Genomic DNA, 25,334 nt, shown 5'->3' on the forward strand with positions numbered 1-25,334 from the left:
CTGTACTTCCCTTACTTGTACGCAATGTAAAGACACGCGCTTTGCCATCCTTTCCAGGATGCTCCTCGGTTACGCGTGCTAATGGCCAACACGCCGAAGGCACATTATCTTCCTTAATTATAACTAACGTTCCTGGCGTTACTGTGGTTGTACCTTCCTTTGTCCATTTAGAACGCGCCTGCAGTTGTTGTAAATACTCCTTCTGCCAACGGTTCCAAAAGTGCTGGCGAAGTTGTTGAACATGACGCCAGTGGTTCAACCGGTTTTCGGCTTCGTACAGCAAGCAGTGGTCCGGAACAAGCTGTAGGTTCGTTCCAACCAGGAAATGTCCAGGAGTGAGGGCTGTCATATCGTGTGGGTCATCTGACATCGATGTTATAGGTCGGGAGTTGACACAGCATTCTATCTCGTCCAGCAGCGTAGACATGTCCTCAAACGAAAGTGATGTCGTTCCTAAAACGCGCACTAGGTGGTACTTCATGGTTTTGACGGCGGCTTCCCACAGTCCACCGAAGTGAGGAGCTCTTGGTGGGATGAACTTCCATGAAATTTTCCGTTCTAGTGTCCAAGCATGAACGCTCTGCTGGTGTTCAGTTGTACGCAACAGCTTGTACAACTCGTTCAGCTTGTTTGCTGCTCCCTTGAAGTTCGTCGCGTTGTCCGAGTGTAACTCCAATGGCAAACCACGACGAGACACAAACCGTCGTAATGCTGCTATAAATGCTTCCGTCGTCAGGTTTGACACCAGCTCGATGTGTACGGCACGGGTGGTGAAGCATACAAATATGGCGACGTATGCCTTCACGGGCGCCGCCCGTCGGTGGCCACCTTTCAGGAACACTGGACCACAGTAGTCAACACCGGTGATCGAAAAAGGAGGGGCCGGTGTTACTCGGACAGCCGGGAGGTCAGCCATTATAGTTGCTGACGACGATGGTCGGGCGCGGAAGCAGGTGTGGCACTGGTGAAATACCTTCCGGGCGAGATTTCGGCCACTTGTAATCCAGAAGCGTTGTCTGCACGTGTTTAGCATCAGAGTCGGTCCCGCGTGAAGTAACTGTTTATGAAAATGTTCCATCAGCAGTCGAGCAAATGGATGACTGGCAGGAACAACTAGTGGATGCTTAACATCCTCCGCTAGCGGTGAATTGGACAAACGTCCTCCAACTCGGATGATTCCGTCAGCTCCTAGTTGCGGATGCAACCATCTAAGCGGGGACGACGCAGGAACGGGTTTCTTCTGCTGCAAGGCCTTGATTTCTTGCTGCAGGTGGTCTCGTTGAGCCAAGCGGCACAGTACTTCTTCCGCATCCGTCAAATCCTTAGTCGTCAGGCCAGGGTTCTCGTACGACCGGCGTTTGGTGCATCGGTTCCAATACTGAACCCAGTACGCTGTCATCCGTCGCAGCTTAGAATACGATGAAAAGAGTGTAAATATGCGGTGAGCTGGCAGCTCAATGGCAGCGCATGCCACAACTGCTACTCGCTGCTCTGCTTGCACTGACGGATCTGGTGTCGCAAGCAGTGGTGGAGGCCATTGATCTTCTGGCAGGCTCATCCAGGAAGGACCCTGCCACCATAGGGTACTGGAGAGGAGATCTTTGCCCAAACATCCTCTGGAAGCAAGATCAGCCGGGTTGTCGACTCCTGCGATGTGACGCCACGTGCAACCTTCCGTCAATTGTTGCACCTGCGATACCCGGTTGGCAACATATGGCTTCCAGGAGTTTGGTGATGCTCGCAGCCAATGTACCACAGTCATGGAGTCTGTCCAGAAGACTGCCAGAGATCCTGGGTTTACCGCAGTCCTTACTCGGTCGAATAGCAAGCTGGCCAACTGAGCTGCGCACAGTTCAAGCCGAGCGATAGAGTGCTTGCTATTGAGGGGCGTCACTTTGGTTTTTGAGGCGAAGAGCTCCATTGTGCCATGTCCCTGGGCATCGCAACTACGGATGTAGCAGCATGCTCCATATCCTTTCTCCGAAGCATCGCAGAAGACGTGGTATTGGATGGTGGTCACTGAAGATCTAATGGCGACTCGCGGAATGCTGATGTTGTGAAGGTAATGCATTTGCTCAAGAAAGTTGAGCCATTCCGTTCGTAGCTGCAGCGGAAGTTCAGCATCCCATCCCCAGGGTTGTTGGTTGACGTGTTTCAGAGTCCATACACGTTGAAGAAGTTGCTTGGCAACCGCCTTCACTGGGTCAACAAACCCTACCGGATCGTAGATCTTCCCAATGGTGGACAATACCTTGCGTTTGGTTGCATCTTTGTTGACATCAGGGGCTTGGACTTTGAAGCGCAGAGTGTCCGCTGACGTATCCCATATGATTCCAAGTGTCGCCAACGATCCGTCGTCATCGTCGTTGGGATATGGGCTGGATGCTCGGCTTTGTTGGTCCACATGATGCAACACCGCTTCCTCGTTTGATGCCCATTTCCGCAGCTCAAATCCACCTTTGGCAAACAGTTGTTCGGTTTGCTGTTGCAAGGTTTGAGCAGCCTCGAGTGAATCAGCTCCAGACACAAAGTCATCCACGTAGAAGTCAGAAAAACGAGCTGCTGCTATTGGAAACTCACTCCCATGATCCAATACTGTTTGTTGCAGCGATCTCACCGCAAGGAATGGTGCAGATGCGGTTCCATAAGTTACAGTATTCAGCTCATATTCTTCGATGGGATCATGGGGCGAAGCTCGCCACAGAATGCGCTGTAGGGCGCGATCGCTGGGATGTACCCATACTTGGCGGTACATTTTTGCCACATCTCCTGTCAGTGCAATTTGATGAGTTCTGAATCGCATCAGGATCGATGTAGCATCTTGTTGAATTGTTGGTCCGATCATCAGCGTATCATTCAACGACACTCCTGTCGATGACTTGCTGGATGCGTCGAACACAACCCGACACTTCGTGGTGGTGCTGTCGGCCTTAAAAACAGGATGGTGTGGGAGGTAGAATGTTTCCCGACTATCAACTGCTGCTGCCACCTTTGTCATGTGGCCTAAGCGGAGGTATTCGGCCATGAACTCCACGTATGCCTTTTTTGTTTCGGGTTCTCGCTGCATACGTCTCTCGATAGCCAGAAACCGATGGAGGGCGATCGTCCGCGAGTCACCTAGTTTCCCGATCATGTCAGACTTTCTCGGAAGTCGGACGACATATCGGCCGGCTTCGTCTCTGCTTGTAGTGGCCGCGTAGTGGTCCTCACAGGCTCTCTCCTCGATACTCCAACTAGGGAGACTGCCTACGTCTTCTATTGCGAAGAATTTCCGCATCATCGTAGTCAGCTCGTTGGTGTGTACGGCGACTGAACACACCACTGGCAGCGACTGCTCTGCTATCTGGGCTGTGCCACTTACAACCCACCCAAATGCTGTTTCTTGGAGTGACGGCATACCTTCTCCAAGTGAGATGCGTCCGGTTTTTAAAAGCTCGTAGAAGCACGCCGCACCCAGGATGATATCGATTCCACCAGGCATGTGGAATGTTGGGTCAGCCAAGACGCAGGTTGCTGGAATCGTCCACTGGCTGTGGTTTATACGATGGGCCGGCACATCTGCTGACAGCTTGGGCAGTACCAGCATCTCCAGCGACGTCGAAAATGATGAACAGCGTGACTGGATGGTGGCTCGTACTGATGACTTTACGTTCGTCGCTTGGCTGCCACCAATCCCCGACAGCGGAATGCTCACCGACTTCCGAGGTAGGTTTAAGAATTGCGCCAACCTTCCCGTAATGAAGTTGGACTGTGCTCCACTGTCCAAGAGAGCCCTTGCAGCATGGTTCTTCCCTGCGCTGTCAGTGATGTACAACATGACGGTTGACAGCAACACTGTCGATGGTATCGCCGTGTGAAGCGATATTGTAGCTGTACGGTGTTCTGCTGCAGATGTTGGCTGTTCTTGACGGATCTCGCTGGCGGCACTAGTCCCTTCGTCGTGGAGCAAGGTGTGATGTTTCTGCTGGCACCGACGACACGTCCACTTCGATGGGCACCTTTTGTTGAGATGACCGGCTCCGAAACAGTTGAAACAACGTTTCCAACTTCGGAGCTTGTCCCGTTTGTCTGGTAGCGATAGGGCTATGAAATCCGCGCACTTGCTGAGCATATGGTGACCCAGGCACATCACACACGTTGCGGTCGGTGATGGAGTAACGGTCGACGTGAACGCTTTAGTAGGAGCCGGCTTTGGACGAGATGGTTTGTCCGTATTGCCTGCTGCGCAGCTCTCCAACACTTCACATTGTCGCGTGATGTAGTCGAACGTACGGAACAAATCCGGAAACTCGCCGTGCTGCAATGTAAGCTCCCATGCCTTACGAGTGCTGGAGTCCATACACGACGCGAGGATGTGGGTGATGATGAGGTTGCTGGTTTCATCGATGTTCTTCTCTAAGAACTGCAACCCATCAACGTGACCCTTACACGTTTCTACTAGTGATCGAAGTTCGCTGGCTGATTCGCGTTGCACGGGTTTAAGTTGCAGTAACCCAGCAATGTGCTTGTCGACGATTGCTCTCGGGTTCGCGAACCGCTTTTCTAGCACCTCCCAGGCACTCTTGTAGTTGTTGCTGCTCACCATTGCTGCGTTAATTATCCCTGCTGCCTTTCCGGTGAGTGCCTTGTTCAGGTGGTGTAACTTTGCTGCATCCGAAACAGGTGTCCTTCCAATGATGTCGAGGAACATGGCCTTGAATTTGGGCCACTCTTCGTAACGTCCGTCAAAGGTTGGCATCGGGACACTGAGGTGATGCGCTGCCGAAGTTGCCGGAGCTGCTGACGTTGTTGGCGTTTCGTCCAGCTGTGCCTCCAGAATGGCTGTGCAGGTGGTGTGGATCTTCCGGAAGGCATCGTCGGCGTCCATGTCGACTTCGAGGTCATCTGGCAGGAGATCTATGATGTGCTGCATAATCCTGCCGTGGGTGCCTTGAAGTTCCCGTAATGTGCGTAAGTGCACCCGCGCAGTGGCCGGAGGGAGTTTGTTGTTGGTGATGTCCGGCTGAAGCTGCATAAGTTGACGATATGCCAGCTTCATTTTTGCCCGCAACACGGCCAACTCACGATTACCTGGCGATGACGTCGACGGTTTTGGTGACACGTGCTGTGGGGTTGTTTCCGTCACGTGGTCACTCGCGCACTGTTCCACCGTGGCTTCCGTAGCCGCTTCGTCTGAATTGTCACTCCCTGGTGGCGGGGTATGCATCACTTTACTGCGAGTGTTCATTGTGACTATTAGTTAGTCTGTTGCACTTTTCACTTTTTCACTTCACTGTTTTGTCAGCGTCGACTGCTACGACACTCTGGACTGGTACTCACAATCACGCTGAATAAACTTCTCGTGGCGATGAGACGCTGGACGGTACCACCGAAGGAAACTCACACCTTGAGTTATCTTCCCGTGAGGCCCCGATGCGCACTGGATCGGCCTCGTGTGGTGTCCGTGGTCTGCCACCGATGGAAAATCAACCCGTCCGGTTGATACACGATTCCTGTAGACGCTGGGTTGACCAAACGCTGGGCACGAAGCGCTGGACTGATCCACTGAAGAGAACTCCCGACTTGGGTTCTCTCCCCTTGAGGCACCGATGCGCACTGGATCGGCCTCGTGTGGTGTCCGTGGTCTGCCACCGATGTTCAATCAACCCGTCCGGTTGACGAAAGTTCCTCTTCCGACGACGAATGTATGAAATAATCTGCGCACGAGAGGTTCGTTGCGCCGATCCGGTTCGAAGGACCAAAATGTAGGGTACGGCCTACTCCGGAACTTGTTACTCAACAGGTGGATAGAGAAAAGAAGAAAATGGTTTCAAAAATCTGGGTTTGCCCAACGGTACCAGAGAACGCAATATAGTGTCCACAGATCGCTACCCGCCAGGGACTTTCTGTGGATTATAATGCTAAGTATGTTGGGGACAGAGCCTAACAAACACCAGTGGGTTTTTCTCAAGTTGGGTTTATTTGATTTTCTGAACGCCTTTACTTACGTCACAAATGTTGTGTTAGCGATGTCTAAGACCGGTGACACTGTTATCAATTAACCGTTATTTTTGAACAGCAGGTTATCATAAACTGGTACTTGTAGGGTTTCGTTAAATTCAAAATTCCTAACTGTTCAGAACCTTGTAGAGTTCTGTGGCCTACCTTTAGGCGTCGCAATATCGTACAGTCACTTTAAGCACCTTCTAAACCTCATTTTGCATCGTCTCATTCTCTTTAAAGTCACCTTAAGCACCTTCTAAACACCATTTTGCATCGTCTCATTCTCTTTAAAGTCACTTTAAGCACCTTCTAAACCTCATTTTGCATCGTCTCATTCTCTTTAAAGTCACCTTAAGCACCTTCTAAACACCATTTTGCATCGTCTCATTCTCTTTAAAGTCACTTTAAGCACCTTCTAAACCTCATTTTGCATCGTCTCATTCTCTTTAAAGTCACTTTAAGCACCTTCTAAACCTCATTTTGCATCGTCTCATTCTCTTTAAAGTCACCTTAAGCACCTTCTAAACACCATTTTGCATCGTCTCATTCTCTTTAAAGTCACCTTAAGCACCTTCTAAACACCATTTTGCATCGTCTCATTCTCTTTAAAGTCACTTTAAGCACCTTCTAAACCTCATTTTGCATCGTCTCATTCTCTTTAAAGTCACCTTAAGCACCTTCTAAACCTCATTTTGCATCGTCTCATTCTCTTTAAAGTCACTTTAAGCACCTTCTAAACCTCATTTTGCATCGTCTCATTCTCTTTAAAGTCACCTTAAGCACCTTCTAAACCTCATTTTGCATCGTCTCATTCTCTTTAAAGTCACTTTAAGCACCTTCTAAACCTCATTTTGCATCGTCTCATTCTCTTTAAAGTCACCTTAAGCACCTTCTAAACACCATTTTGCATCGTCTCATTCTCTTTAAAGTCACTTTAAGCACCTTCTAAACACCATTTTGCATCGTCTCATTCTCTTTAAAGTCACTTTAAGCACCTTCTAAACACCATTTTGCATCGTCTCATTCTCTTTAAAGTCACCTTAAGCACCTTCTAAACACCATTTTGCATCGTCTCATTCTCTTTAAAGTCACCTTAAGCACCTTCTAAACCTCATTTTGCATCGTCTCATTCTCTTTAAAGTCACTTTAAGCACCTTCTAAACCTCATTTTGCATCGTCTCATTCTCTTTAAAGTCACCTTAAGCACCTTCTAAACACCATTTTGCATCGTCTCATTCTCTTTAAAGTCACTTTAAGCACCTTCTAAACCTCATTTTGCATCGTCTCATTCTCTTTAAAGTCACTTTAAGCACCTTCTAAACCTCATTTTGCATCGTCTCATTCTCTTTAAAGTCACTTTAAGCACCTTCTAAACCTCATTTTGCATCGTCTCACTCTCTTTAAAGTCACCTTAAGCACCTTCTAAACACCATTTTGCATCGTCTCATTCTCTTTAAAGTCACCTTAAGCACCTTCTAAACACCATTTTGCATCGTCTCATTCTCTTTAAAGTCACTTTAAGCACCTTCTAAACCTCATTTTGCATCGTCTCATTCTCTTTAAAGTCACTTTAAGCACCTTCTAAACCTCATTTTGCATCGTCTCATTCTCTTTAAAGTCACCTTAAGCACCTTCTAAACACCATTTTGCATCGTCTCATTCTCTTTAAAGTCACTTTAAGCACCTTCTAAACCTCATTTTGCATCGTCTCATTCTCTTTAAAGTCACCTTAAGCACCTTCTAAACCTCATTTTGCATCGTCTCATTCTCTTTAAAGTCACTTTAAGCACCTTCTAAACCTCATTTTGCATCGTCTCATTCTCTTTAAAGTCACCTTAAGCACCTTCTAAACACCATTTTGCATCGTCTCATTCTCTTTAAAGTCACTTTAAGCACCTTCTAAACCTCATTTTGCATCGTCTCATTCTCTTTAAAGTCACCTTAAGCACCTTCTAAACACCATTTTGCATCGTCTCATTCTCTTTAAAGTCACTTTAAGCACCTTCTAAACCTCATTTTGCATCGTCTCATTCTCTTTAAAGTCACCTTAAGCACCTTCTAAACACCATTTTGCATCGTCTCATTCTCTTTAAAGTCACTTTAAGCACCTTCTAAACCTCATTTTGCATCGTCTCATTCTCTTTAAAGTCACCTTAAGCACCTTCTAAACACCATTTTGCATCGTCTCATTCTCTTTAAAGTCACTTTAAGCACCTTCTAAACCTCATTTTGCATCGTCTCATTCTCTTTAAAGTCACCTTAAGCACCTTCTAAACCTCATTTTGCATCGTCTCATTCTCTTTAAAGTCACTTTAAGCACCTTCTAAACCTCATTTTGCATCGTCTCATTCTCTTTAAAGTCACCTTAAGCACCTTCTAAACACCATTTTGCATCGTCTCATTCTCTTTAAAGTCACTTTAAGCACCTTCTAAACCTCATTTTGCATCGTCTCATTCTCTTTAAAGTCACTTTAAGCACCTTCTAAACCTCATTTTGCATCGTCTCATTCTCTTTAAAGTCACCTTAAGCACCTTCTAAACCTCATTTTGCATCGTCTCATTCTCTTTAAAGTCACTTTAAGCACCTTCTAAACCTCATTTTGCATCGTCTCATTCTCTTTAAAGTCACCTTAAGCACCTTCTAAACACCATTTTGCATCGTCTCATTCTCTTTAAAGTCACTTTAAGCACCTTCTAAACCTCATTTTGCATCGTCTCATTCTCTTTAAAGTCACCTTAAGCACCTTCTAAACACCATTTTGCATCGTCTCATTCTCTTTAAAGTCACTTTAAGCACCTTCTAAACCTCATTTTGCATCGTCTCATTCTCTTTAAAGTCACTTTAAGCACCTTCTAAACACCATTTTGCATCGTCTCATTCTCTTTAAAGTCACCTTAAGCACCTTCTAAACACCATTTTGCATCGTCTCATTCTCTTTAAAGTCATCTTAAGCACCTTCTAAACCTCATTTTGCATCGTCTCATTCTCTTTAAAGTCACCTTAAGCACCTTCTAAACACCATTTTGCATCGTCTCATTCTCTTTAAAGTCACTTTAAGCACCTTCTAAACACCATTTTGCATCGTCTCATTCTCTTTAAAGTCACTTTAAGCACCTTCTAAACACCATTTTGCATCGTCTCATTCTCTTTAAAGTCACCTTAAGCACCTTCTAAACACCATTTTGCATCGTCTCATTCTCTTTAAAGTCACCTTAAGCACCTTCTAAACCTCATTTTGCATCGTCTCATTCTCTTTAAAGTCACTTTAAGCACCTTCTAAACCTCATTTTGCATCGTCTCATTCTCTTTAAAGTCACCTTAAGCACCTTCTAAACCTCATTTTGCATCGTCTCATTCTCTTTAAAGTCACTTTAAGCACCTTCTAAACCTCATTTTGCATCGTCTCATTCTCTTTAAAGTCACTTTAAGCACCTTCTAAACCTCATTTTGCATCGTCTCATTCTCTTTAAAGTCACCTTAAGCACCTTCTAAACCTCATTTTGCATCGTCTCATTCTCTTTAAAGTCACCTTAAGCACCTTCTAAACCTCATTTTGCATCGTCTCATTCTCTTTAAAGTCACCTTAAGCACCTTCTAAACACCATTTTGCATCGTCTCATTCTCTTTAAAGTCACTTTAAGCACCTTCTAAACCTCATTTTGCATCGTCTCATTCTCTTTAAAGTCACCTTAAGCACCTTCTAAACACCATTTTGCATCGTCTCATTCTCTTTAAAGTCACTTTAAGCACCTTCTAAACCTCATTTTGCATCGTCTCATTCTCTTTAAAGTCACTTTAAGCACCTTCTAAACCTCATTTTGCATCGTCTCATTCTCTTTAAAGTCACCTTAAGCACCTTCTAAACACCATTTTGCATCGTCTCATTCTCTTTAAAGTCACTTTAAGCACCTTCTAAACCTCATTTTGCATCGTCTCATTCTCTTTAAAGTCACCTTAAGCACCTTCTAAACCTCATTTTGCATCGTCTCATTCTCTTTAAAGTCACTTTAAGCACCTTCTAAACCTCATTTTGCATCGTCTCATTCTCTTTAAAGTCACTTTAAGCACCTTCTAAACCTCATTTTGCATCGTCTCATTCTCTTTAAAGTCACTTTAAGCACCTTCTAAACACCATTCTCTTTAAAGTCACTTTAAGCACCTTCTAAACCTCATTTTGCATCGTCTCATTCTCTTTAAAGTCACTTTAAGCACCTTCTAAACCTCATTTTGCATCGTCTCATTCTCTTTAAAGTCACTTTAAGCACCTTCTAAACCTCATTTTGCATCGTCTCATTCTCTTTAAAGTCACCTTAAGCACCTTCTAAACACCATTTTGCATCGTCTCATTCTCTTTAAAGTCACTTTAAGCACCTTCTAAACCTCATTTTGCATCGTCTCATTCTCTTTAAAGTCACCCTAAGCACCTTCTAAACACCATTTTGCATCGTCTCATTCTCTTTAAAGTCACTTTAAGCACCTTCTAAACCTCATTTTGCATCGTCTCATTCTCTTTAAAGTCACTTTAAGCACCTTCTAAACCTCATTTTGCATCGTCTCATTCTCTTTAAAGTCACTTTAAGCACCTTCTAAACCTCATTTTGCATCGTCTCATTCTCTTTAAAGTCACCTTAAGCACCTTCTAAACACCATTTTGCATCGTCTCATTCTCTTTAAAGTCACTTTAAGCACCTTCTAAACCTCATTTTGCATCGTCTCATTCTCTTTAAAGTCACTTTAAGCACCTTCTAAACCTCATTTTGCATCGTCTCATTCTCTTTAAAGTCACTTTAAGCACCTTCTAAACCTCATTTTGCATCGTCTCATTCTCTTTAAAGTCACTTTAAGCACCTTCTAAACACCATTTTGCATCGTCTCATTCTCTTTAAAGTCACCTTAAGCACCTTCTAAACCTCATTTTGCATCGTCTCATTCTCTTTAAAGTCACCTTAAGCACCTTCTAAACACCATTTTGCATCGTCTCATTCTCTTTAAAGTCACTTTAAGCACCTTCTAAACACCATTTTGCATCGTCTCATTCTCTTTAAAGTCACCTTAAGCACCTTCTAAACCTCATTTTGCATCGTCTCATTCTCTTTAAAGTCACTTTAAGCACCTTCTAAACACCATTTTGCATCGTCTCATTCTCTTTAAAGTCACTTTAAGCACCTTCTAAACCTCATTTTGCATCGTCTCATTCTCTTTAAAGTCACTTTAAGCACCTTCTAAACCTCATTTTGCATCGTCTCATTCTCTTTAAAGTCACTTTAAGCACCTTCTAAACCTCATTTTGCATCGTCTCATTCTCTTTAAAGTCACTTTAAGCACCTTCTAAACACCATTTTGCATCGTCTCATTCTCTTTAAAGTCACCTTAAGCACCTTCTAAACCTCATTTTGCATCGTCTCATTCTCTTTAAAGTCACTTTAAGCACCTTCTAAACACCATTTTGCATCGTCTCATTCTCTTTAAAGTCACTTTAAGCACCTTCTAAACCTCATTTTGCATCGTCTCATTCTCTTTAAAGTCACCTTAAGCACCTTCTAAACACCATTTTGCATCGTCTCATTCTCTTTAAAGTCACTTTAAGCACCTTCTAAACCTCATTTTGCATCGTCTCATTCTCTTTAAAGTCACTTTAAGCACCTTCTAAACCTCATTTTGCATCGTCTCATTCTCTTTAAAGTCACTTTAAGCACCTTCTAAACCTCATTTTGCATCGTCTCATTCTCTTTAAAGTCACTTTAAGCACCTTCTAAACACCATTTTGCATCGTCTCATTCTCTTTAAAGTCACCTTAAGCACCTTCTAAACCTCATTTTGCATCGTCTCATTCTCTTTAAAGTCACCTTAAGCACCTTCTAAACACCATTTTGCATCGTCTCATTCTCTTTAAAGTCACTTTAAGCACCTTCTAAACACCATTTTGCATCGTCTCATTCTCTTTAAAGTCACTTTAAGCACCTTCTAAACCTCATTTTGCATCGTCTCATTCTCTTTAAAGTCACTTTAAGCACCTTCTAAACCTCATTTTGCATCGTCTCATTCTCTTTAAAGTCACTTTAAGCACCTTCTAAACCTCATTTTGCATCGTCTCATTCTCTTTAAAGTCACTTTAAGCACCTTCTAAACACCATTTTGCATCGTCTCATTCTCTTTAAAGTCACCTTAAGCACCTTCTAAACCTCATTTTGCATCGTCTCATTCTCTTTAAAGTCACCTTAAGCACCTTCTAAACACCATTTTGCATCGTCTCATTCTCTTTAAAGTCACTTTAAGCACCTTCTAAACCTCATTTTGCATCGTCTCATTCTCTTTAAAGTCACTTTAAGCACCTTCTAAACCTCATTTTGCATCGTCTCATTCTCTTTAAAGTCACTTTAAGCACCTTCTAAACCTCATTTTGCATCGTCTCATTCTCTTTAAAGTCACCTTAAGCACCTTCTAAACACCATTTTGCATCGTCTCATTCTCTTTAAAGTCACTTTAAGCACCTTCTAAACCTCATTTTGCATCGTCTCATTCTCTTTAAAGTCACCTTAAGCACCTTCTAAACACCATTTTGCATCGTCTCATTCTCTTTAAAGTCACTTTAAGCACCTTCTAAACCTCATTTTGCATCGTCTCATTCTCTTTAAAGTCACTTTAAGCACCTTCTAAACCTCATTTTGCATCGTCTCATTCTCTTTAAAGTCACTTTAAGCACCTTCTAAACCTCATTTTGCATCGTCTCATTCTCTTTAAAGTCACCTTAAGCACCTTCTAAACACCATTTTGCATCGTCTCATTCTCTTTAAAGTCACTTTAAGCACCTTCTAAACCTCATTTTGCATCGTCTCATTCTCTTTAAAGTCACTTTAAGCACCTTCTAAACCTCATTTTGCATCGTCTCATTCTCTTTAAAGTCACTTTAAGCACCTTCTAAACCTCATTTTGCATCGTCTCATTCTCTTTAAAGTCACTTTAAGCACCTTCTAAACACCATTTTGCATCGTCTCATTCTCTTTAAAGTCACCTTAAGCACCTTCTAAACCTCATTTTGCATCGTCTCATTCTCTTTAAAGTCACCTTAAGCACCTTCTAAACACCATTTTGCATCGTCTCATTCTCTTTAAAGTCACTTTAAGCACCTTCTAAACACCATTTTGCATCGTCTCATTCTCTTTAAAGTCACCTTAAGCACCTTCTAAACCTCATTTTGCATCGTCTCATTCTCTTTAAAGTCACTTTAAGCACCTTCTAAACACCATTTTGCATCGTCTCATTCTCTTTAAAGTCACTTTAAGCACCTTCTAAACCTCATTTTGCATCGTCTCATTCTCTTTAAAGTCACTGTAGGGTACGGCCTACTCCGGAACTTGTTACTCAACAGGTGGATAGAGAAAAGAAGAAAATGGTTTCAAAAATCTGGGTTTGTCCAACGGTACCAGAAACGCAATATAGTGTCCACAGATCGCTACCCGCCAGGGACTTTCTGTGGATTATAATGCTAAGTATGTTGGGGACAGAGCCTAACAAACACCAGTGGGTTTTTCTCAAGTTGGGTTTATTTGATTTTCTGAACGCCTTTACTTACGTCACAAATGTTGTGTTAGCGATGTCTAAGACCGGTGACACTGTTATCAATTAACCGTTATTTTTGAACAGCAGGTTATCATAAACTGGTACTTGTAGGGTTTCGTTAAATTCAAAATTCCTAACTGTTCAGAACCTTGTAGAGTTCTGTGGCCTACCTTTAGGCGTCGCAATATCGTACATTCTGCCACCTTAAAATTGAATAATTTTAACTGTTTGCTTTTGGTAATACACACAGCTTTACCAATGGCCTAGTCACTGTACTTCCCTTACTTGTACGCAATGTAAAGACACGCGCTTTGCCATCCTTTCCAGGATGCTCCTCGGTTACGCGTGCTAATGGCCAACACGCCGAAGGCACATTATCTTCCTTAATTATAACTAACGTTCCTGGCGTTACTGTGGTTGTACCTTCCTTTGTCCATTTAGAACGCGCCTGCAGTTGTTGTAAATACTCCTTCTGCCAACGGTTCCAAAAGTGCTGGCGAAGTTGTTGAACATGACGCCAGTGGTTCAACCGGTTTTCGGCTTCGTACAGCAAGCAGTGGTCCGGAACAAGCTGTAGGTTCGTTCCAACCAGGAAATGTCCAGGAGTGAGGGCTGTCATATCGTGTGGGTCATCTGACATCGATGTTATAGGTCGGGAGTTGACACAGCATTCTATCTCGTCCAGCAGCGTAGACATGTCCTCAAACGAAAGTGATGTCGTTCCTAAAACGCGCACTAGGTGGTACTTCATGGTTTTGACGGCGGCTTCCCACAGTCCACCGAAGTGAGGAGCTCTTGGTGGTGAAACGATCCGAAAGGCCAGGCTGAATGGCTTCTGCCGATTTCCTTAAACTTTAACCGTTGAGAACGAAGCAGACTTTCGAACGGCGAAGAATCGGACCGACGACGTGAGGACCTGTAGATAAAAGTCGACAAATTTCGGATTCTACTGTTCCCTGGCACTTCCAGGTCCAAACTCCGAGCCAAACTGAGACAACTGGGCGCCTTTATTCTAATGTTTTGGGTCCTTATATGCTATTTTGCTAACCCCGCTGGCCCGATACCCTTCATCATTCTCCCGTTGACCAACCCTCCCGGCTTCGCCCGAACATATCCGATGTGCCCAACCGGCTAACGCAGCGCTTCCCACGTTTCGAAAGGAAACCAGCTACCGCAGCGTTTCCATCATCTTGTTTGCATTGATTCGACGATCAGAACATGTCGCGACAGGAATTATCTTGTCCAGTTGGATTCTTAGCCCAGGCGACGTACTCATGATGTAACCCGAATCGACGCTGTCGGGGTTCCGTGCATTCGGCGCATACATTCGCGCCTCTCGGAGCATTCCATAACCAGGCGGTGTTGTTGCGGCTGCATTCTGCTGACGCGTGCTCTGGCTTTGTTTCGACGCGTCGTTGGCGGAACGCGTCGTGACCCGCATTCTCCTGTCCAGCTAGAATCTTGGTCAAAGCGATGCGCGCAGGATGTAACCTAACTCGGTGCATTCTTTAACGGGCGGCCGCTTGGCAGGTGCGACCTACGGTGTTTTGCTGACGGTGGTTGTCTTCCGTGGTGGCGATTAGGCGCTTCATACGACCGTTACTGTCTTCGCTGCGTGGGCGCGGGTGAAGGTGGCGGTTGGCGGATTCTGAGTCTTGCGTTGTGTTGGCTGAACGCTGCTCATGGGTACGGCTTGCATTGGTGCAGGCAGAGATGTCGATTACAGGCTTCGGCGGGAAGGGTTAGGGGAAGACAGGGTGGTGGACCAGCTGGGTCGCTTCATCCCCCCACACTTATTCGAGCTCAAAGATCTACCTAGAAGAGGAAGATCTGAGCTAGCTGAGCGGCGGTGGTTAGCGAAACGGCTGGTTCACCAACTTGTTGTTCGGTGGGGCGCTCCCCCACACTTAATCGAGCTCCCAGATCTGAGAAAAAAAAGGTAGAAAGATCTGGAGCTTATTGGAAACTGGCGAGATCAGGTTGTTCTCCGTGGACCCATCGGCTGCCGATGCGTTATTATTTTCTGCTTGGTGATCATCCTTCAAGCGTCCTTCAAGGAGTCTCATCTAGCTGCCCGACCTCTGCGAATCCGGATGCATGCGTGTCCGGAATGTCGAGAGACGGTTTGCGCTTAGTGCCTGCGCGCGATGAGTCGGTGCACGTTGGGGCTTTCGGGGAAGTCCTGCCCTTTGCGTTGAGGATGTTCCCGGTGTAGCGCGCCCGGTGTTTAAAACTAATATTTTTCTTTTTGCAGTTGCAATTTGTCCTCGACTTAATTCCGATTCTTCTTATTATTAGTTTCCAAGTTTCAAGTTTTTTTTTTTCACGATTAATCCTTACTCGAATATTTTTTTCATCAGTGCTTTATCATAACTCCTTTTCGAGTGGGTGACCGTGGGCCAATTTTAAAACACTTTCGAGCATCTTAGGCTCCCTCGCTATCCGTGTGCGGTACATGGATTTGTTTTCTTACACTTCATGCTACTTGTCCCTGGGTAACGAATGGGCACTGGGAGTTGAACCCAGCCCTAAAACAATCGTTGGTTAGAGGAATCCGGGAGTACGGATACTCCTCGGCCATAACCCGTTCGTTTCCCTAAGGTTTGAGCTTTTCCCTAACTGTCTTCACTGATTGTAGTTTGTTTCGACATTCTTACTTCTGATTGGGTGTCTTCGGTTTTCCCATTGATATCTATCTTCGCTACTCTAGCGGCATGAGTTTCCTATAGGTGGGTGTCTGTGGTTTTCCCCCTTTACAAATATATTGGACATCGTTGGTCCCTTCGCTAATCTTGAGCGGCATACTGTCTTTTAGGTGGGTGTCCGTGGTTTTCCCCCTTTACAATTATATATTGAGCATCTTTGGCTCCTTCGCTATGTTGAGCGGCCTACTGTCCTTTAGGTGGGTGTCCGTGGTTTTCCCCCTTTACAATACTATTGAGCATCTTTGGCTCCTTCGCTATGTTAAGCGGCCTACTGCTTCTTTTCTTTTCTCTCTGCCTAGCAACCTATACCCTTCGCTATATTGAGCGGTATTTAGTGTCAGTTTTCTTTACTTCATGCGTGTATTTTTTTCTTTTTTTTCGTTAGTGTTTCCTTGTGGTTAGCCGATTCTTTGCCGTGTCGCTTTACAAATTTACTACTCAAACACTATAATTATTTAGGGTGGATAAAAGTGCAACCACTCGGCGTTCTTGTTTTTACTTATTGCTGACGTTGGAGAAATCCACGGGTTTTCGTCTGACCTCCCCATTTCCTGTAACGATACCCTCTTAATTTGTTTCTTGTTCTGAGGCTTCGCAGCCTTCGAATACCTATACGGTTCTGTGCGGATTTTCATCTCCTTGCTTATTTTTCTGTTGGCTTGAAATACGCTGTGGCAAATCTTAGCAATTTTGTTCAAAGGCTCAGCATCTATTGCTGTATATGTTTTGACATTCTCAGGATTCTCATGATCGCATGCGAACTTCGTGTCATCCATCGTTTGCTCATTTTCTTCATCCCGTTGTTCTATTTGATCTTCTTCTAACTTCTTCTGTTCTTCTTCCTTGTTTGAAATGGTATGCTTAACAATACCGTTGGTAAACCCTACGTGTTTTTGTCCAAGGTTTATCACATCCACATATTGGCTGATGAATTCCATACCTAAACTAGCTGACGAGCTTTCTAGCCCTATTACTACGTGAAATTTGGTGGGGTACACAATATTTCCTAAAAGTAGATCAACATTGCACACTCCTATCAACGATATATTGAGACCTAGTTTTCCCACTAACGACGTTTGGTCTGATAAATCCAATCGAGTTACGCCTATCTTTTGTGCCATTTTGTAGTCTAGCAGATTCACCTCTGTACCAGTATCTATAACATATTCGGTATTGTATGATGGGTTTGCTACGGTAGACAAAGTGACATGTATTTGTCTGTTTGAAGACGAGCTCAACGGATGATGCACGTGTATAGCTGATTCTGTTTTTCTTGTTCCTGTCTCTGTATAATTCTTCTGTTGTAAATTATTGTTACTGCCCTGTTTTTTGAATACTTGTCCTAATAAGTTAAACTTCCATTCCTTTACCACATTTTTTCGAAATTTGGAGAATCTCCGCGGTCTTTCGGGTTCCCCAGTTATTCGTTTTTTGAATCGATTCCATCATTACCTTCGTTCCCCGGACTATTAAAAAATCTTACTTTTCTTCGGTGGTTTCCTTGTGGTGGACTATCCCTCGCATCTGCGTATGCGTATCTGATGTCAGGCCCCATGTTATCATCGTACCTAGCCTGACTCCCTTCGTCTCTATGATCTTTTCCATAGAAATCTCCCTCGCTGTGATCGGCTTGAGGCCATTCATTTTCAAAAGGCTGTTGATACTGTCTGTGCTCTTCATAATATCTGCTATCCTGCCAACCTGGCGTATTCCTATCATCGTACACATTGGAAAACCCTGTATCACGATTGTAGTCATAGTCACGATATCCGTCCCATGGTGGGTAAGGTGCCTGCGCTGCTTTCAATCGTCTTGTCGCTTCTGTAACCCGATCAACATTTTCATGCATCTTTTCTAAATAATCCATGAGGGCTTCAAGTTGCATATTGTTTTGCATAAGTGCTAGCACTTTTAAATTTTCGTCATTCAACCCCGTAACAAAATGATGTTTTATATGCCGACTTGCATATTCCATCAATGCTTCGTTGTCTGGTGCATACGATGATACCAACTCCACAATTTGTCGGGCCCTATCTTTATACTTCCGAAATGTTTCCTGTGGCTTTTGGCATAATGTTTCGGTTAGGTGGAATATAGCCTCAACACTATAGTGTACTCCTAATTCCTGACAAAGCAGCTCTTTTAGGTCTGCCCATGTACCAGCTTTAATCCGAGAGTAGTGTCTCACTGCATCACCCCTCAGTTTAGAGTAAACTATGTCAAGTAGTATATCTTCTTCTACAAGATTACGCTCATGTATCCGGTCTATCTGGTTAACGAACTGCTCGAGTTCATCCGCTGAGCCTCGAAACTCAGGAATACGCGCGATCACACTTGTGATCGAGTAATCTTTTGCTACACTCATGTTCACGCCCGTAAATTAATCTTCTCACTCGGATTGTTTTCACTATGTTCCCCGAGTTCTCTAAGACTGGGTTCAATAGTTCTATATATTGACTCTTTCACTTTTAATAGGTAGGGAGCTAACTCCAATTATTGCGACTACCTGCATTTCCTACTTCTTTCAGCTTGTTCACTGCGAAGTCGTCTTTCTCTCATCAAAAGACAATAAAAAAAAGAACAGCAAAAAAAAACTAATGCTGCTGGCTCACAATTTTGTTGACCCTGGGAAAGCACTATTCTCACCATAAAGCCAGTAGCGTTGCTTTCATCTCAGGGGTAGATCTCCGATGTCCTGCGTTGGTCGATTCTCCGTTGTCCGTTTTCTGTGAATGAAGTGCAGCGACTCGTCGTTCTGCGTTGTAGATTCTGCCAACTGCTGTCCTGCGTACTTGAAGGATTCTCGCCGTGCTGCTACTGTCTTTTTATTTTCTTTTTAATGCACTCACTATTTCCACACTATAAATTTCACAGATGTTTCACTATTTTTTTTTTCACACTTATTGTCTTCCTGTTGAACGTCACTATTTTTCCACTTAACTTCACTTGTATCACCTTCGCGACCCACCGGGTTACTACTAAATGATACTGGGATAAGTATCCCACCGCTGTCACCAAATGAAACGAGCCGAAAGGCCAGGCTGAATGGCTTCTGCCGATTTCCTTAAACTTTAACCGTTGAGAACGAAGCAGACTTTCGAACGGCGAAGAATCGGACCGACGACGTGAGGACCTGTAGATAAAAGTCGACAAATTTCGGATTCTACTGTTCCCTGGCACTTCCAGGTCCAAACTCCGAGCCAAACTGAGACAACTGGGCGCCTTTATTCTAATGTTTTGGGTCCTTATATGCTATTTTGCTAACCCCGCTGGCCCGATACCCTTCATCATTCTCCCGTTGACCAACCCTCCCGGCTTCGCCCGAACATATCCGATGTGCCCAACCGGCTAACGCAGCGCTTCCCACGTTTCGAAAGGAAACCAGCTACCGCAGCGTTTCCATCATCTTGTTTGCATTGATTCGACGATCAGAACATGTCGCGACAGGAATTATCTTGTCCAGTTGGATTCTTAGCCCAGGCGACGTACTCATGATGTAACCCGAATCGACGCTGTCGGGGTTCCGTGCATTCGGCGCATACATTCGCGCCTCTCGGAGCATTCCATAACCAGGCGGTGTTGTTGCGGCTGCATTCTGCTGACGCGTGCTCTGGCTTTGTTTCGACGCGTCGTTGGCGGAACGCGTCGTGACCCGCATTCTCCTGTCCAGCTAGAATCTTGGTCAAAGCGATGCGCGCAGGATGTAACCTAACTCGGTGCATTCTTTAACGGGCGGCCGCTTGGCAGGTGCGACCTACGGTGTTTTGCTGACGGTGGTTGTCTTCCGTGGTGGCGATTAGGCGCTTCATACGACCGTTACTGTCTTCGCTGCGTGGGCGCGGGTGAAGGTGGCGGTTGGCGGATTCTGAGTCTTGCGTTGTGTTGGCTGAACGCTGCTCATGGGTACGGCTTGCATTGGTGCAGGCAGAGATGTCGATTACAGGCTTCGGCGGGAAGGGTTAGGGGAAGACAGGGTGGTGGACCAGCTGGGTCGCTTCAGTGGGATGAACTTCCATGAAATTTTCCGTTCTAGTGTCCAAGCATGAACGCTCTGCTGGTGTTCAGTTGTACGCAACAGCTTGTACAACTCGTTCAGCTTGTTTGCTGCTCCCTTGAAGTTCGTCGCGTTGTCCGAGTGTAACTCCAATGGCAAACCACGACGAGACACAAACCGTCGTAATGCTGCTATAAATGCTTCCGTCGTCAGGTTTGACACCAGCTCGATGTGTACGGCACGGGTGGTGAAGCATACAAATATGGCGACGTATGCCTTCACGGGCGCCGCCCGTCGGTGGCCACCTTTCAGGAACACTGGACCACAGTAGTCAACACCGGTGATCGAAAAAGGAGGGGCCGGTGTTACTCGGACAGCCGGGAGGTCAGCCATTATAGTTGCTGACGACGATGGTCGGGCGCGGAAGCAGGTGTGGCACTGGTGAAATACCTTCCGGGCGAGATTTCGGCCACTTGTAATCCAGAAGCGTTGTCTGCACGTGTTTAGCATCAGAGTCGGTCCCGCGTGAAGTAACTGTTTATGAAAATGTTCCATCAGCAGTCGAGCAAATGGATGACTGGCAGGAACAACTAGTGGATGCTTAACATCCTCCGCTAGCGGTGAATTGGACAAACGTCCTCCAACTCGGATGATTCCGTCAGCTCCTAGTAGCGGATGCAACCATCTAAGCGGGGACGACGCAGGAACGGGTTTCTTCTGCTGCAAGGCCTTGATTTCTTGCTGCAGGTGGTCTCGTTGAGCCAAGCGGCACAGTACTTCTTCCGCATCCGTCAAATCCTTAGTCGTCAGGCCAGGGTTCTCGTACGACCGGCGTTTGGTGCATCGGTTCCAATACTGAACCCAGTACGCTGTCACCCGTCGCAGCTTAGAATACGATGAAAAGAGTGTAAATATGCGGTGAGCTGGCAGCTCAATGGCAGCGCATGCCACAACTGCTACTCGCTGCTCTGCTTGCACTGACGGATCTGGTGTCGCAAGCAGTGGTGGAGGCCATTGATCTTCTGGCAGGCTCATCCAGGAAGGACCCTGCCACCATAGGGTACTGGAGAGGAGATCTTTGCCCAAACATCCTCTGGAAGCAAGATCAGCCGGGTTGTCGACTCCTGCGATGTGACGCCACGTGCAACCTTCCGTCAATTGTTGCACCTGCGATACCCGGTTGGCAACATATGGCTTCCAGGAGTTTGGTGATGCTCGCAGCCAATGTACCACAGTCATGGAGTCTGTCCAGAAGACTGCCAGAGAGCCTGGGTTTACCGCAGTTCTTACTCGGTCGAATAGCAAGCTGGCCAACTGAGCTGCGCACAGTTCAAGCCGAGCGATAGAGTGCTTGCTATTGAGTGGCGTCACTTTGGTTTTTGAGGCGAAGAGCTCCATTGTGCCATGTCCCTGGGCATCGCAACTACGGATGTAGCAGCATGCTCCATATCCTTTCTCCGAAGCATCGCAGAAGACGTGGTATTGGATGGTGGTCACTGAAGATCTAATGGCGACTCGCGGAATGCTGATGTTGTGAAGGTAATGCATTTGCTCAAGAAAGTTGAGCCATTCCGTTCGTAGCTGCAGCGGAAGTTCAGCATCCCATCCCCAGGGTTGTTGGTTGACGTGTTTCAGAGTCCATACACGTTGAAGAAGTTGCTTGGCAACCGCCTTCACTGGGTCAACAAACCCTACCGGATCGTAGATCTTCCCAATGGTGGACAATACCTTGCGTTTGGTTGCATCTTTGTTGACATCAGGGGCTTGGACTTTGAAGCGCAGAGTGTCCGCTGACGTATCCCATATGATTCCAAGTGTCGCCAACGATCCGTCGTCATCGTCGTTGGGATATGGGCTGGATGCTCGGCTTTGTTGGTCCACATGATGCAACACCGCTTCCTCGTTTGATGCCCATTTCCGCAGCTCAAATCCACCTTTGGCAAACAGTTGTTCGGTTTGCTGTTGCAAGGTTTGAGCAGCCTCGAGTGAATCAGCTCCAGACACAAAGTCATCCACGTAGAAGTCAGAAAAACGAGCTGCTGCTATTGGAAACTCACTCCCATGATCCAATACTGTTTGTTGCAGCGATCTCACCGCAAGGAATGGTGCAGATGCGGTTCCATAAGTTACAGTATTCAGCTCATATTCTTCGATGGGATCATGGGGCGAAGCTCGCCACAGAATGCGCTGTAGGGCGCGATCGCTGGGATGTACCCATACTTGGCGGTACATTTTTGCCACATCTCCTGTCAGTGCAATTTGATGAGTTCTGAATCGCATCAGGATCGATGTAGCATCTTGTTGAATTGTTGGTCCGATCATCAGCGTATCATTCAACGACACTCCTGTCGATGACTTGCTGGATGCGTCGAACACAACCCGACACTTCGTGGTGGTGCTGTCGGCCTTAAAAACAGGATGGTGTGGGAGGTAGAATGTTTCCCGACTATCAACTGCTGCTGCCACCTTTGTCATGTGGCCTAAGCGGAGGTATTCGGCCATGAACTCCACGTATGCCTTTTTTGTTTCGGGTTCTCGCTGCATACGTCTCTCGATAGCCAGAAACCGATGGAGGGCGATCGTCCGCGAGTCACCTAGTTTCCCGATCATGTCAGACTTTCTCGGAAGTCGGACGACATATCGGCCGGCTTCGTCTCTGCTTGTAGTGGCCGCGTAGTGGTCCTCACAGGCTCTCTCCTCGATACTCCAACTAGGGAGACTGCCTACGTCTTCTATTGCGAAGAATTTCCGCATCATCGTAGTCAGCTCGTTGGTGTGTACGGCGACTGAACACACCACTGGCAGCGACTGCTCTGCTATCTGGGCTGTGCCACTTACAACCCACCCAAATGCTGTTTCTTGGAGTGACGGCATACCTTCTCCAAGTGAGATGCGTCCGGTTTTTAAAAGCTCGTAGAAGCACGCCGCACCCAGGATGATATCGATTCCACCAGGCATGTGGAATGTTGGGTCAGCCAAGACGCAGGTTGCTGGAATCGTCCACTGGCTGTGGTTTATACGATGGGCCGGCACATCTGCTGACAGCTTGGGCAGTACCAGCATCTCCAGCGACGTCGAAAATGATGAACAGCGTGACTGGATGGTGGCTCGTACTGATGACTTTACGTTCGTCGCTTGGCTGCCACCAATCCCCGACAGCGGAATGCTCACCGACTTCCGAGGTAGGTTTAAGAATTGCGCCAACCTTCCCGTAATGAAGTTGGACTGTGCTCCACTGTCCAAGAGAGCCCTTGCAGCATGGTTCTTCCCTGCGCTGTCAGTGATGTACAACATGACGGTTGACAGCAACACTGTCGATGGTATCGCCGTGTGAAGCGATATTGTAGCTGTACGGTGTTCTGCTGCAGATGTTGGCTGTTCTTGACGGATCTCGCTGGCGGCACTAGTCCCTTCGTCGTGGAGCAAGGTGTGATGTTTCTGCTGGCACCGACGACACGTCCACTTCGATGGGCACCTTTTGTTGAGATGACCGGCTCCGAAACAGTTGAAACAACGTTTCCAACTTCGGAGCTTGTCCCGTTTGTCTGGTAGCGATAGGGCTATGAAATCCGCGCACTTGCTGAGCATATGGTGACCCAGGCACATCACACACGTTGCGGTCGGTGATGGAGTAACGGTCGACGTGAACGCTTTAGTAGGAGCCGGCTTTGGACGAGATGGTTTGTCCGTATTGCCTGCTGCGCAGCTCTCCAACACTTCACATTGTCGCGTGATGTAGTCGAACGTACGGAACAAATCCGGAAACTCGCCGTGCTGCAATGTAAGCTCCCATGCCTTACGAGTGCTGGAGTCCATACACGACGCGAGGATGTGGGTGATGATGAGGTTGCTGGTTTCATCGATGTTCTTCTCTAAGAACTGCAACCCATCAACGTGACCCTTACACGTTTCTACTAGTGATCGAAGTTCGCTGGCTGATTCGCGTTGCACGGGTTTAAGTTGCAGTAACCCAGCAATGTGCTTGTCGACGATTGCTCTCGGGTTCGCGAACCGCTTTTCTAGCACCTCCCAGGCACTCTTGTAGTTGTTGCTGCTCACCATTGCTGCGTTAATTATCCCTGCTGCCTTTCCGGTGAGTGCCTTGTTCAGGTGGTGTAACTTTGCTGCATCCGAAACAGGTGTCCTTCCCATGATGTCGAGGAACATGGCCTTGAATTTGGGCCACTCTTCGTAACGTCCGTCAAAGGTTGGCATCGGGACACTGAGGTGATGCGCTGCCGAAGTTGCCGGAGCTGCTGACGTTGTTGGCGTTTCGTCCAGCTGTGCCTCCAGAATGGCTGTGCAGGTGGTGTGGATCTTCCGGAAGGCATCGTCGGCGTCCATGTCGACTTCGAGGTCATCTGGCAGGAGATCTATGATGTGCTGCATAATCCTGTCGTGGGTGCCTTGAAGTTCCCGTAATGTGCGTAAGTGCACCCGCGCAGTGGCCGGAGGGAGTTTGTTGTTGGTGATGTCCGGCTGAAGCTGCATAAGTTGACGATATGCCAGCTTCATTTTTGCCCGCAACACGGCCAACTCACGATTACCTGGCGATGACGTCGACGGTTTTGGTGACACGTGCTGTGGGGTTGTTTCCGTCACGTGGTCACTCGCGCACTGTTCCACCGTGGCTTCCGTAGCCGCTTCGTCTGAATTGTCACTCCCTGGTGGCGGGGTATGCATCACTTTACTGCGAGTGTTCATTGTGACTATTAGTTAGTCTGTTGCACTTTTCACTTTTTCACTTCACTGTTTTGTCAGCGTCGACTGCTACGACACTCTGGACTGGTACTCACAATCACGCTGAATAAACTTCTCGTGGCGATGAGACGCTGGACGGTACCACCGAAGGAAACTCACACCTTGAGTTATCTTCCCGTGAGGCCCCGATGCGCACTGGATCGGCCTCGTGTGGTGTCCGTGGTCTGCCACCGATGGAAAATCAACCCGTCCGGTTGATACACGATTCCTGTAGACGCTGGGTTGACCAAACGCTGGGCACGAAGCGCTGGACTGATCCACTGAAGAGAACTCCCGACTTGGGTTCTCTCCCCTTGAGGCACCGATGCGCACTGGATCGGCCTCGTGTGGT

General features: G+C 46.4%; 2 protein-coding genes across 2 annotated transcripts; both read right to left on the minus strand.

The window, feature by feature from the left end:
• Positions 1 to 15: 15 nt before the first annotated feature.
• Positions 16 to 5,227, minus strand: LOC131271135 (uncharacterized; the record flags this gene model as incomplete). The annotated part of the gene is made up of 1 exon (XM_058272521.1): positions 16 to 5,227. A coding segment is annotated over exon 1 (5,212 nt), but the record flags the coding sequence as incomplete, so codon positions are not given.
• A 14,958-nt stretch (positions 5,228 to 20,185) lies between these two features.
• On the minus strand, positions 20,186 to 24,946 carry LOC131271136 (uncharacterized). The gene has a single exon (XM_058272522.1). It carries the CDS (start codon positions 24,944 to 24,946, stop codon positions 20,186 to 20,188), a length of 4,761 nt encoding a protein of 1,586 aa, XP_058128505.1.
• Between the last annotated feature and the right edge of the window lie 388 nt (positions 24,947 to 25,334).

Source organism: Anopheles coustani, unplaced genomic scaffold (genome assembly GCF_943734705.1).
Source record: "Anopheles coustani unplaced genomic scaffold, idAnoCousDA_361_x.2 U_16, whole genome shotgun sequence".
Lineage (NCBI taxonomy): Eukaryota > Metazoa > Arthropoda > Insecta > Diptera > Culicidae > Anopheles > Anopheles coustani.